The sequence below is a fragment of the Desmodus rotundus genome, chromosome 9, assembly GCF_022682495.2.
Source record: "Desmodus rotundus isolate HL8 chromosome 9, HLdesRot8A.1, whole genome shotgun sequence".
Taxonomy (NCBI): domain Eukaryota; kingdom Metazoa; phylum Chordata; class Mammalia; order Chiroptera; family Phyllostomidae; genus Desmodus; species Desmodus rotundus.
In genome coordinates, this window is record NC_071395.1 from 29,262,545 (window position 1) to 29,276,165 (window position 13,621).

The window sequence follows — 13,621 nt, forward strand, 5'->3', positions numbered from 1 at the left end:
TCTACAACACTGCTTGGAGCTCAGTGTTGCTGTGTGGTTATCTCCTTCCTAACCCCGTCATTTTGATTTCATCTATTTATTAAGCCAAATACAAATCTGAAAATGAAAAAGAAGGATAATCAAGTTGGACTCTTAAATGTTTGCTCAATGTTATCGTGGTTTTATAGTTGTTTTCTTTTACTATAGTGTACTTACATCTATAATTAGGATATATTTCAAAATCACATTGATAGTGCATGATCTCATAGCCTATGTAGTAAAACAATTATTGGTTTAAATAAACAAAATAATTATGTAGCATTCACAGAGTAATCCAGCTACATTTTTAATATTCATTCATTTGAATAATCAGCAAGGAATCTGACGAAGACTGAATATCTTACAACAAAATCTGGTTGTACAGTGGGTTCTGCTCTGAATCTTGGGTTTCGTTCTTTTAAAATCTGAGGGCTTTTGGGTTCTCTTCTGACTGTGACATAAGCAGCCCATCCTTTCATCGCTGTGCTTCAGGTCTGGTTTCAAATATAAGTAACCCCTCTACAACCTCCATTTTTAAAAATCTATTTTATTGGCAATACGCATTCAACTAAAACGATGAATTGGGGAAAGATTGACGGCATCCCAGCTCTTAGCAGTCGGATTAAAGGTCAAAGTGCGAGGAAACCACAGGGTCTGACGGAATCTTTGGGTCATCTCCCGACAAGGGTAACATCACCTGGTGTTTTCTTTGGCAACCCGGAAATCTGCATGTCGGTGCGGATATCTTGAGCTAATGGCGTAGATGTCTTGAGTTTAGAAAGGCATCAGTGATTTTTGGGCATGCTTTCTGCTGCCTTCTTTTATTTTCTCAACAGCTGAAAAAATGGCTGTCACCCTAACTCTGTCATCTGAGGGGCTGCTAGGGACAGCCCAGGCTCTCCACAGACAGCTGTCTTCTTCCAGACATCCCATATTGCCCCTGGGTCTCCGTTGGCTTCTCAGAAAATAGAGACTAGATGAAATGAGCTTAAATATCCTTCTCAGCCTTACTCTCCCAGTGCCATGTCGGAAGGGAAATAAAAGGCATTCCCATCTGATTACATCTACTTCTTTCCTCTGCGCCGTCTTTGCACTCTGTCATGGAATGTTTGGTTGAAACAACTGAGAAGTCGAGGACCTTATGGGGTCTGATTCCCTAGTCTTGTAGAAATAGAAAGATGCATCTCAGACATCTAGTCTAAGTTCTAAATTATAAGTCTGTGCATAATCGGTAAAACTATATTAGAAATAAGGCTTCACAAAAGTCCCAAGTGCCGGTTACTCCCCAAAGTGACAGAGGTGGTTAAACAGATGTGTAGTTGGGTATGTGTCTGTCATGGAACCCAACCCCAGTTTCTAAGCATGACTGCTGTGGCTTTGCCAGAAAGGAATTCTAAAGGCAGAACGGTTTGCCATTAGTGGGCCATGGCGCATAAATAAAAGACTTCCCTGCAGACCTTTTGGTATTCTTTACGCTAATTTATAATTCAGAAGATAATACCTTTTGGAATACTGTAATTTGGGAAACATGGGATTAATTCATGAATTGGTGTAATGCCTAAGCTAGGGTAACAGGAAAAAGTTCAGCTTGCAAAAATCACAGGTTCCACCTGGTCAGGAGTTTAGCTTCTCCGTTTAGCTCAAGTTAGAGAAAAGTGGGCATAATTTACAAAGAACATTCTCCGTTTTCATTTGACTTTCAATGATCTCAGTTCTCAGACCTCGAGACAAACATATTTAATAAAGTATTTATGTGCTGTGAGAGTCCTGTTGGCATAATGCTGTGGTCATAGTTACAGCCCATTATTGCAGGTAATAGTTACGCTGTAATCAGAAAGCCTTCCCGTTGCACAGTGGTTCTGAAGTGTGCCTTAGTAAATGCTTTTGCTATTTTTACAGCCAAGGAGGTTCATCTCATGAATTCAAGGGCTTCCATATTAGGCTTTTGGAATCACATGAGGTATTTCAGAAAAATGGAGACTAATTGAATTCAGAGGGTTCTGTGGGGTAGGCGGAGTAAAGAATTCAGTGAAATGATGTCATGCAAGGGCAGCAAGCCCGTACCCGAACAACTGGCAGCAGCTCACCCATTCCGAGCCACCTGAGACATTTCCTGGGCTGGAAGCAATGTTATGGAAATTGAACTTACCTGCCAAATTTACCACACCTTGCCAAAATATAGGTACCTCTCATATTGCCTCAAGAATAGTTATAGCTTTACTTTTTTTCTTAACAAGAACTTCCGATAAAGTGAAGAAGAAATCAATAATGCTTGTATTTTAGCAGATTAGAGAAGGGCAATGTAGGAGTGCTTCCCCTGTCCTTTGAAAATGGGCCTCATAAGTGGCATTTACGGTGAATTATTATCCATGAGGAAAGCAATGTATTTGACTGGACAAAAAAAAGAGTTTTGACAAAGAGCTCTGTTTTGGTTTGGTTTGGTTTTAGGCCCCAGTTCCTCCAGCAAACAATTACTAGATCACCTTTAAAAATTCACAATCATGAGGGACTCTACCTGGAAATAAAGGTGGCTCTTAATTGATCTTTCTTTATACCCATGTCCAAATGGATGGCTTTATTCACTTATTCCATGCTGTTAATTTTCAGTGTTTTTATATACATTCTATGTTCATTGTTCCAACAACTCCATGAGATCATTGTTGACCCTATGAAGACTTACATGCATGTCCGTTTCACAGAAGGAAAACATGAGCTTCAAGAAGTTCAAGCATTTCTCCAAGGGGCTGGGACCCACCGGCTCACTCTGAGCTTTTCTAAGTTCCCATCTCCCCTACAAACCTGTGCCCTCAAAGTTCAAGACGCTGTCATTTCTGTGGTATTCTTTAACCCGTGGAAATCTAATTTTATCTAAGGTTTATTAGGATATATGAGGTGAAAAAAGTTGTGCAACAGGAAATTGAACTATGATATCCCACGACATATCTTCCCTGCCAACTTCCTCATAAGTAGAGGATGAATTCCAAATATTAAAAAGTTACTATTGGAGTATGACATATTTGCAAATCTTTCCATATGCTTTGAAAAGCTAGCAAACAAATCCAGTATCATTCATTTTCTCTGCGAAAGCTTATGCAGTGTGTTCCGTGCTTAGTGTTTCCCTGAGTGAGTAAGAGGCTGACCAGGCCCTCAGTGGGCTGGGGTAGGGGAGAGCCCCGCAGCAGAATGGATTGATCAGGCCTGCTGCTGAAGCAGACCCAGTCCTCAGATCTGCTGGGTGTGTGTGTGTGTGTGTGTGTGTGTGTGTGTGTGTGTGTGTGTGTGTGTGTGTGTAGGAGAAGCTTCAGGAGCGACTCAAGTTCTGACAACAGTGAAGTTTCATACAAGTTGAAGCTGGGTGGGGAAGGCAGTTGGGCTGCCTGCCCAAAGGCCCAGCATTGGAGTGATTGTGTGTCCAGAGGGTGGTGGGCAGCTCACCTGACTAGGGAGGAGCCCACACAGAAGGAGGTGAGGAGAGGGTGGGGAAGAGGGAGCTGAAGAGGGAGCTGAAGAGGGAGGCGAGGAGGGCGTTACCAGGCTGTGAAAGGCCTTGCCCACCACACCCTCAGTCACAGCAAACATGCAAATAGCTTTTTCTGTGAAGAGATACATTCATTAAGTTGATCAGACTATTTTGTATCTGTCCTTATAAGAAGTCTTTTAATTTCTCTATTTTTCGATGCAATCTCTGTGTGATTGATCTATATGACTATGCCTTATCCATAGGTTTAATCTCTATTGTGAGAATTCTTTCTAGATGCTTTTTTAAAGGCATCTTAGGACCTACTTACCACTTCTCTTAACACCTTTGTCCTTTGTCATAACATCATCCGATTTGATTACCCATTAGACAGGTTGTTATGAGATTGAATGACTTCAAACTCTTAATATTTCTTTAAAAAACAAAGACTTACTCATACAAAGAACTTGAATAGTCAAGACTAAGAAAATGTCAGTGGGAAGTACAGCCACAGTTTTGAATATTAATGTATGCTCCCAAAGGACTTGACAGTAGCCTGTGTTAAGCAGTCCTGCGGATGGATCTTCATGCCACTGATTTATTTAACAAGCCCCCTTCTTAACTGTTCGAGAAAAACTCTCAGAGGTATCACAGATTAGTGTGGTCTGAATGAATGCGGCTTTCTCTTCCTATAATTTGAGAGCAAACAGTTGTTTCAGAATCCCTGTTTTTGCTCCTTCTTTTTCTCTCTTAGTGGTCACCTTTGGTCATTTCATTACTAACTTATCTCCTATCAATGAATTCAACTACTAATTCTGTGACTTCAGCTCTGAAAACACACCATGAATGAGGAACATCACAACGGAGGGGTGAAAATGTCTCTAGGTGCACAATGCATTCTGACAGATTTGGCCATCTCTTCTTGAAACAAAAGTTCTATAACCTATTTTCTTCCTTCTTCCCAACAGAATCCACTGTTCTGGCATGTACATGTAAATATTATCTTGTACATTTGTTTACTTTACATCCAGTGCACACTTTCCTATTTTCATTCTTAGACGTAGGATCCAGAGTAGAAAATATATTGGAAGGGCACCGTATGTCCATCACATACAGTCCAAGTGAAGGTTCAAGTTTGTGTGTCATTCATTTTCATGTTCGCTTTTATCACTTGGGTACTGAGAGCTAAATTTGTTTGATATGTGTAATTTAAGCAGCTATGGGTACCTGATGATGATTGTACACTTAGGCCTTAAATAACACATAAGACATCATACCAGTAACATCTCATCAACAGTTTCCTTTGTAGGATGAGTAAGAGATGGAGTTATTTTGCACCTGTCTTGTATGAATTGTAAACAACAGTTATGTGAGAGTGAGTAGGTGTGGTACATACGAGGCCACAGGGAACGATCCCTGCGGAATTTTGCAGCCTGCTGCTTATAGGTGGCCTGTGAAGAGTGCCTGGGTGTCATGTCGGTGAAGTGTAGCAGGAAGAAGATGTGTCACAGTAATTAAGGTGGCTGACGATCATTCAGACTCATATAAATTACAGTCTAACCAGAGTCAGACAGTGGTCCTTGAATTGCAAGGTTATGCCCAGTATTTAAAGAGCATTCTGAAAAGTAGTGGTTCTAAAAAAGCATGGTCCTCACACCCATAGTGTCAGCCTCACCTGGGGTATTGTTAGAAATTAAAATTGTTGGGCCCCATCCCATACCGGGGAGTCAGAAACTCCGAGCAGGCATGCAACAGTCCGTGTTCTTTCAAGCTCTCTGGATAATTCTTAGGTCCAATCAGAGTTTGAGAACCGCTGCTGTAAAGGAACTTATTGTCCCTTAAGTAAGTGAGAGTTGAAAGTAATGACATGCCAGTGCCAGGGCATCCATTTCTTACCTACTTCTAGAAGTGACCAGTGCGGTTGACTCTTGACAATGTGGGAGTTAGGGATGCCAACCCCCTGCACAGTCACAAATCCATGTGTTAACTTTTGATTCCCCAAAAACTTAACTACTAACAGCCTACTGTTGACCGGAAGCCTTAAAAATAACACGAACAGACAACTAACACATATTTTCTATGTTACATGTATTATATATACTATATTCTTACAATAAAGTAAGCCGGAGAAAAAATGACATTAAGAAAATCACAAGAAAAATACATTTACTGTATTTATTAAAGTCCTCACATAACTGGACCCACACAGTTCAAACTCATATTATTCAAGGGTCAACTATACTGTCATTTATGGCTAGCAATATGACTAAGGAAAAAATGTTCGTTTGACAACCGACACCAAAGCAAAGCATAGTTTCAACACTTGTTCATGAAGCAAAAGCTTGAAAGTACTGGACCAGCCAAAAGGGAACTGGATTTCAGAGGTGACCCCAGCTTCATTCTACTTTTAAAAGATTCTTAATTGAATGGAAATGAAAGTTTAGTTAGAAAACATTTGGAAGTGGATCATCTGTTCTTCCCTCCTCTTTTAGATAGTCGTAAGATCTCTTCTGAGGGCAGTTGGGCTCACATACCCTTTGACCCACCCATTTCTAGTGATTTTCACACAGAAAACTCAAACCGGTTGTGCAAAGGCTCTACATCGCTATACCAGTGGTCCTGCTGAGCACTTACAGAGAGCAGGTCTGTCGTTCAGAAAGAGTGGCTCCCTGTCCCGTGGAGTAACCCGAGGCCTTTAAAAAGCACGGAGTAGAGCTGAACCGACGTGGAAGGCTGCTGAGACGTGTACTGGGGGATTGAAAAAAACACGGGGGAAATGCGTGTGCTGGATCGAACTTTTGAGAACGGAAACCCAGACTGTAAACATATGTGTGTTATGTGTAATTATATGTGCATGGTAAAGGTTCTAGAAAGATAGCTCAACGCTAAACCTTTAGCAGTGGTTTTCCTGGGCAGTGGGGATTACATGAAGATGGGTGGTTATTATAGGGCAGAGTTTTCATTTTATTATCTTAATACTGTCTCATACTTGAATTTCCCACAATGAATACATATTCCTTTTGGGGGAAAAAAAGATTAGTATGAAACTAAGTCCTGGGAGTATTAGGGACAGCTAATCAGCAGCAGTGCGAACTGCTGTCCTCTGACCCCTGTTGCCCAATCAGTATTATTCAGGATGACACTCGCTCCTGATAAGAGCTACTCAGAGATGTACAGCTAGAGTTTAACCTCCTCTACTCATTTTGCTTGTGAGGAAACTGAGCCCAGAGGGGCTGAGGGGCTGGAGCCCGGCCCCCTCCAATGGTGACAGAGAAAAAGCAAAGGGGAGGCCTGTCACCACCTCCCCTGAACTGAAAATGAATGAAGCCGAAAGGAGGTTTCATGCTTTCTGTCCTGGCCACTCATGCCAAGGTGAGCCCACCACTGCTTCGTCTTAGGGCTTGTCCTTGACAGGCTCTAAGACTGATGATTAAAGTGTAAACTTCTGTAATTTAGAGATAGAACGTGCTAATCTTTGTGGTCTGGGACTGAAACCAGAACTGTTGAGTAAGGACCATTATTCACTGCCCTCCAACCCAGCAAGTAGGCCATGCCACTGTGCACAATTCTACTTGGAATTATTTTCTGTTTCTTTTTTCTTAAAAGAAGGCCTCTCACACCATCACTGACCGTAACATAATTTGAAGAAAATGTAAACACAGTCACTCAGTGTATGAAAGGAGACAATACTGAAAGCAAAAAGTCAGAATAGTTGTCAAAATCATTCTCATTTCTGAGATTTAAGAACTGGTAGGGTTCCGGCCTTCCATGTAGAATATACTTTCATTCTATGCCATACCTGGTTGAAAGGAAAGGCTTAGATTCACTCACACTGAATAATTATTCTGAATCATAGTCTTTTGCTAAATAATGAGAAGATTCAATTTTATGAATAGATGTATTTTATTTTTGGACTTTATCAATGTCAAAAGCTACTTGGAGCTCTGATTTTGGGAAAGAAAGGAAGAATTTCAAGACTTTCGTTCTCCACACTGCTTTGTAGTGTGATTAATTCTAAGTTCACCGCAGACACGAGTGAACTCTCCCCTAAGATTCAAGGTAGTAAGAATACTAATCACACTCCATGAAGAGAGGGAGGTTCTTCTGCAACTCTTCATGCAGTGTATGAGAATTTTTCCTCCAAGCAGAATACACTGACTCAGTCCTCCGCTTGAGAGCCACTCACATCTCCACATAATCTAGCTCTGTGTATTGCAACATTCTTGAACAGGTTTGCATTCCGACTGGGGACAGCAGTTGACTTTTGTCTTTATCTGGGCTGGGGAACTGATAGCATCTGAGGAAGAGATAAGTCTGCCCCTGGAGAACCGTGCTGTAATAGGTTCCAGACTTCTCCCTGCCGCTGTGCAAGCGTTGCCCTGGGCGACTCAGGCTAATGTGAAGTGCTTGGGATGTTTTGTTGTTGTTTGCTTTTCAAGAAGCCAGATCAGACTTTCGTCACTGTGTAAACTGCAGTGGGGGAAGAAGTGTACATTTTCAGGGTGATCTCCGTAATGCTCAGGCAGACTCCTTGTGGAAAGAAAGGAAGAGGTTGTATATTTTGGCATGTGGCAGTTTTAGTAGTAACAATGAATTCATTAACAAACCTGTTGAGACCTCGATGACAGCTTTTAAAAGTCTGAATTGAATTCTCTGCTAGATTCTGAGACCTTAGACAGGCCTTCAGCACAAACCAGAATGAATGCTCGTGGCTTATCAATATGGAAGGAAAGTGAAGAGAGACGAACATTTCTTGAAGGCCAGGTTCAACATTGCACGTTTACATTCATAGCCTCAGTTAAACTTTAGAAATCTCCTTAGTAGGTATTGTTTTGCCCATTTTTAAAGAAAAAAACACTGAAGCGTGGAGCGATTAAGTGACCGGTAGTACTGAGATTCAGACCACGTGTGGCTGACTTCTCACTCTGCACATAGTAAGATACGGATGCAGAACCACCCCAGCTCCACGCCCTCTCCTCACCCCACACTCCCACTAAAAAAAAGGGATTCTGGAATATATTTTTTCTCTTTTATTATGTACACATATGAACAAATTAGGTAACATTTGGTGTCATAAAATACAACAAATTAACTCCTAACCAGTTGTTCATTATATTTAATTGTAAGAGGCGATAAACTCCCTTAATCCTCCCTCGTACCTGAAACATACTAAGACGTAAAGGGTCTGACTACAAAGAAAATGTTTTTGTCTGAGCATAGAGCCAGGAAACTTAGTTCGCCTGGTTCCTGAAATTTAAGTAATCTGCCAGAACCTGAATGGGGGGCAGTAGCTGGTGAGGCCTGCAACCTGGGCTCTGTCCCACCTCCAGGGACGGGCCTTCCCGCTGAAGCCCCCCTCCCCTTCCTGGAGGGACCAGAGGCTCAGTCCCCACTCGCCCCAGGAATTCAGAAGATAAGAGGAAAACATTTCCCTGACTATAAAATGGTTTGTTTTTCATATGGTGTGTCTAGGCATGCACTATTAAACTCCCTCATAAAAGTCCTCTAAACGATGACAATTCCTCCCGTTCCAAACCTGCTTGAAAAGCCTGGAAAATCCAGTCCACTATTGAGAAAGTCAATCTCCTTTGGCCACTTAGGTAGTGATATACCAATTTCTAGTTCTGTCATTAGTAATATGTTCTCTCCTGGGTCTAGCTCAGAAGTAGCCAAGTGTCGGACAAAGCATATAATTCTAAGTCCAGCTTAGTGTGAATGTCCCCAGATCCTATCACAGTACCTGGTATATATTGTGGGCAACAAGAAAAAGTCACCGAATGAATGAGTCAGGCCCGAGCACCACGGAGGCAGGGGCCAGTGGGGCCAAGTCCCCGAGGCCAGAGCGTGCACCATTTCCTACCGTATCTTGTCTTTGGCTTAGTTATCACCCCCTCTCCCCCCTTCCTCCCTGGGCGTCTCAAGCCTGCCAAGCACACTGGCATTCATGCTCTGCTTTAGAGACTGCTGACCTTTCCCCATCTCCAAATCATGTCTTTCCCTCCTACTCCCATGCATGAGAAGTGGCCTGCATATGTGAGACAAGAGGAGGAGGCAAATCAAACTTTATTTGTCAAGTTAATAGGACAATCATCCAGCCTCTTGTGAATTTTTCTCATGTATTTCAAACCTTTTTTGTATTGAGAGACTTGTACCTCAGCGCTCTAATGAGTAATTTATCAAAAACCATTAATGATAGAAGTTAAAAAAAGCTATGACTCTTATCCCCATTGGATAAGCATGAAGGTGACATTTGTGGGAACCCCAAATGATAGCCAATTCTAGCAAAATACTCATGTTGAACCCATCCAGCACATTTCCTTTCTCCTGGGAACATGTTCAGGCCTCTGGAAACTGGAGGCAAGAGCTTACTGGTAAGGGCGGAGAAAGGGAGTCCACTGATGCCAACTTTGTCACCAGCATTTGGCCCTTGCTGACAGTGGAGTTGACTTGGCAATCACCTGCCCTCTTGAGTGAGTTTGATATAATGAAGCTGCCCAGCAAGGCTGGAGAAATGGAGGGGCCAAAGACACAGCACCCCACACCCGTGCCATCTGACTCAGAATGCCGAAGGTCTTCCCATCAGGCAGGCAGTGCTGTAGAAATTTAAAGCTGAATAAATTAAATTGTACAGGGAAGAAATATGGACTCCACCCAGCAATATGAATACCGCTGCTTTAATGCAGTTCAACACTCTTCTGTTTCAGGCCACACACTGTTTGCTGGCTTTTCTGGGACTTCCTGGAGGCAAGCACTGGGTCTGTGGTGTTCATTGCTAGATTCTTAGCCCCGAGCTCAGTGGCTAAGAGGCAGAAGGAAGAAAAAGAAAAAGACCATCTCCAAAGTTCATAGTAGATACAGAGTTTATATTTGCTCTTTAAGCTTGAATTTTGGTTATTTTCAAGGGCATTAAATTTTTCCTTGAGCCATGATAATTAGATTTATTCTGTTTTGTGGACTGTTGGATGAATTAAGTGGCCACTGCTTCTCCTAATTCCCTGAAATGTTTTCTGGGTGCAGATATCAAGAAATGTACATAATGTAGCTAGAATATTTGACTCATGAGTAGATGGTGAGTGGATGCTAAGACTTGGAGCAGGAATCGCCTTTTCTTCCTGCCTTAATTATTGCTGGCAATATTAATTGTTCATTGACTGTTAAACTTTGTAAGAAAAGCCAAGTTTACTTTTTAGGATTCATAAAATCAGTTTTCACACATCAGGTCTTTTGGGGAGGCACAGAATAGGCCACAATGCTATGTGAAGGGAGGGGAGTCACAGCCAGCCGGAGAGTAAGAGGTGACACAGTGGCATCTGAGAGAGTTTAACATGAGCATCTCAGAGTAACTTTTTATTCTGTGCAGCATAATTGCTAGCTTTTCCCATGCATGTGCGGAGATTTTCTTTTTTTTCCCCAGTAGAAATTTTGTGCTTACAAGTGTGGTACAGGTGATTTTACAAGGTGGTCGAGGTCAGACAGGGCCACTCCGGGAGAAGTTGACACTGGACCCACCAGCCTGCGCTCATTTCCATGACCACGCTGCCTCCTGCTTCTCACTTTACCGAAGCTGGGTCTGGGTAGGTGAAACCTCGGAGACTGGAAAAAAGGCTTGTAGAGAGTGCCTTTATGGCAAATGGGTGAACAAAATGTGCCAAGACCTCGAAGGACAGGAAACCGAAGGACTCATCCAGCTTGGAGACCTGAAGAAGGGGCCTTTCCCAGGAAGTGATGTTTGAACTGACTTCAGAAGGATGATTGGTGGTGGGGGGGAGTAGGTGTTAAGTCAGGAGGCATCCACCACATGTGGAAGAGGAGGGCCGACTCTCAGAGAATGCAGGGCAGTACAACAGTGAGCAGAGGCTGTGGCCAGTGGCCCAGGCTGGTGGGCCAGGTTACGGAGTCTGGAATATATCCCAGGAGTGAACGGAAGCCACTGGGGGCAGGTAAATGAGAGTCACAAGATTCTATGTGCATCTGGAAGAAATCCCTAGGCTGCCTGAATGGGACGCCATGTGGGAGGTGTCTAGGAGAGAGAGAGGCAGGATTTGGTGGTGGTTTAGTTAAGGCAGGTGAGGGACAGCAGGGATGGCACCTGGGGCTCTGACTTGTGAAACTGTATCAGGGAAGGTGTCATTTACTGAGGAGGAGAGGACTATAACAGCAAATAACAGAACACACCTCTGTGCCAAGCACTGTTCTCATTTAATCTTTGTAACAGCCCTTTGTACATAGGTTCTGTTATTGTTCCCTTACACAGATGACAAAACTGAGGCACAGAAAGATTGTCAGAGATCACACAGCTAGTAGGTACTGGAAAGAACTTATATATACATGTGAGAGACAGGGAGGGAGGGAGGGGGAGAAAGAGGGAAAGCATATAAAACAGGACAGCGTCTGGTGCTTATTAAGTATTCAATAAATGTTCGCTGCTACTGCCTCTTCATTCATTCATTCATTCATGGACTCAACTGGGGAATGAAACAGATGTGGACCCTGCCCTTAGAGAGTTTGGAGCCCAGTGGAAGGAACGGGCAATAAATATAGGGTTGTCTTGCTTGGGCGGGCTGGTAAGGATGGGAGGATGGTCTAAGACCCTTAGAGATGTTAGCATTCTAGAGATGCGTAAATCTCATATGGACATGGCTGTGGGCCTGGGGGGAGCGGGGAGGTAGGTAATATACGTAGTTGACTAAGCCAAAAAAATGTTTCCCAGATGTTCTCTGAGGTTCCACAGTCACCCCCGATGCATTAGGTCAGAAATAGGCATTGTGCCAGTTTTATAGGTGGGAAGGCTGAAGATCCAAAGAGAGGAGACAGCCGCTCAGCAGTGTCAGAGTCTAAAGGGGGCTGGGTTTCTGGGACCTGGCTGCTCCTCTGCCCTGCAGGTAGGGCTGCCTTTGGGCCTGAGGTGGTAGGAAAGGCCCCGTCTGATGGCCTCTGAGCAGGGCGAGTCAGCGCCCATTCTCTACTATATATAGTAAAGAACTTACATAAGAGTGCTATTTAAAAAAAAGACGACAGAGGAGAAAAGAGAATGCCAGCTGAATTTTTTCCACTAAAGCTCATTTTTAGCAGATGTGTTTTCTCTGTTTCTATAATGACAACGCACTGAGGGGTGGCTCCCCAGGTCGGGAGGGAAGCAGCCCTGTGAGTTGCCAGAGGAGATGCGGCTGGTCAGTCTGTGCTGAGCACAGCTGGGTCACCGGTGGACACCATGCGCTGCTGTGTACCTTTTTATTTGATGTTACTCCCCTCCCCGCCTCCACTCCCACATGGCCTGGTGTCTGTGGAAAAGAGGCTACGAGGAAGAAGCAGAACAGTGCTAAAATGATTTAAACTAAAGTTTATAATACATTTGGGGTAATGTTGAAAAAGGATGTTCGAAGTTCAACAAGTGGGTGATTAACATAACTGTTAGGTCTCTTTCAAGATAGACATTTCAAATTACAGTTAGTGATTGTTTTTAATTAAGGCTTTCTTACGCCATCTAATCAGTGAGGTACAAGTTTTGTTAATTTTGTAAATCAGTTTATCTCTACATTATGTGACCCTGACATTACGTAATATTAATGGGGTGATCGTGTATTCCATTTTTCCCAGGACTATCAATTTGCCTGTTGTCCAAGAGTTCTATCCAGTTCCACGTACGTCCCAGGCAAAAGGGTCCACGTTTAGACACTAAATTATGGTCGTCCTGAATATTAGTTGCTAACACTTACTGAAGTTTGGTCAAGCGTTGTTTACTTCACACTTCATATGTGATAATTTACATACTTCATATGTAATAACTCATTCCATCTTCACAGCCAAGACAAATGCTGTGATGACCCCCATTTAAGGATAAGGAAATGGACCCAGAAACACACTGTGATCAAGGACACCCACCCAGTCACGCAAAGCCAGGCTGTCAAACTCCAGAGCCTGCATTCCTGGGAAATACACCATGACCTTCAATCCCAAATTCAGTAAGAAGTATGTAGATAAAATTCCCAGAAGATGGAAGGGCCCGCTGGACGGGAAAACTCTGTGAGTTCTTAAACAGCATTTCCCAGTCTGCCGGTGCTGGGCCCTTTATGGAAACAATGAGGACCATCCACGATCCCATTTAAATTGTACTGAGTGCAAGAGATTCAGGTGTGTTTGCTTTTC

At 43.0% G+C, this 13,621-nt stretch overlaps 2 protein-coding genes across 6 annotated transcripts in view; one reads left to right on the plus strand and one right to left on the minus strand.

The window, feature by feature from the left end:
- Positions 1 to 13,621, plus strand: part of PALLD (palladin, cytoskeletal associated protein) — a 344,806-nt gene that overhangs the window by 276,502 nt on the left and 54,683 nt on the right. The window lies entirely within an intron of this gene.
- CBR4 (carbonyl reductase 4) overlaps positions 7,615 to 13,621 on the minus strand; it is an 88,671-nt gene continuing 82,664 nt past the window's right edge. The window contains exon 5 of the mRNA XM_053912158.2: positions 7,615 to 8,005. Within this exon, the coding sequence (XP_053768133.1) occupies positions 7,923 to 8,005 (83 nt within the window). The 3' untranslated portion in view covers positions 7,615 to 7,922. The remainder of the gene's footprint in view (positions 8,006 to 13,621) is intronic.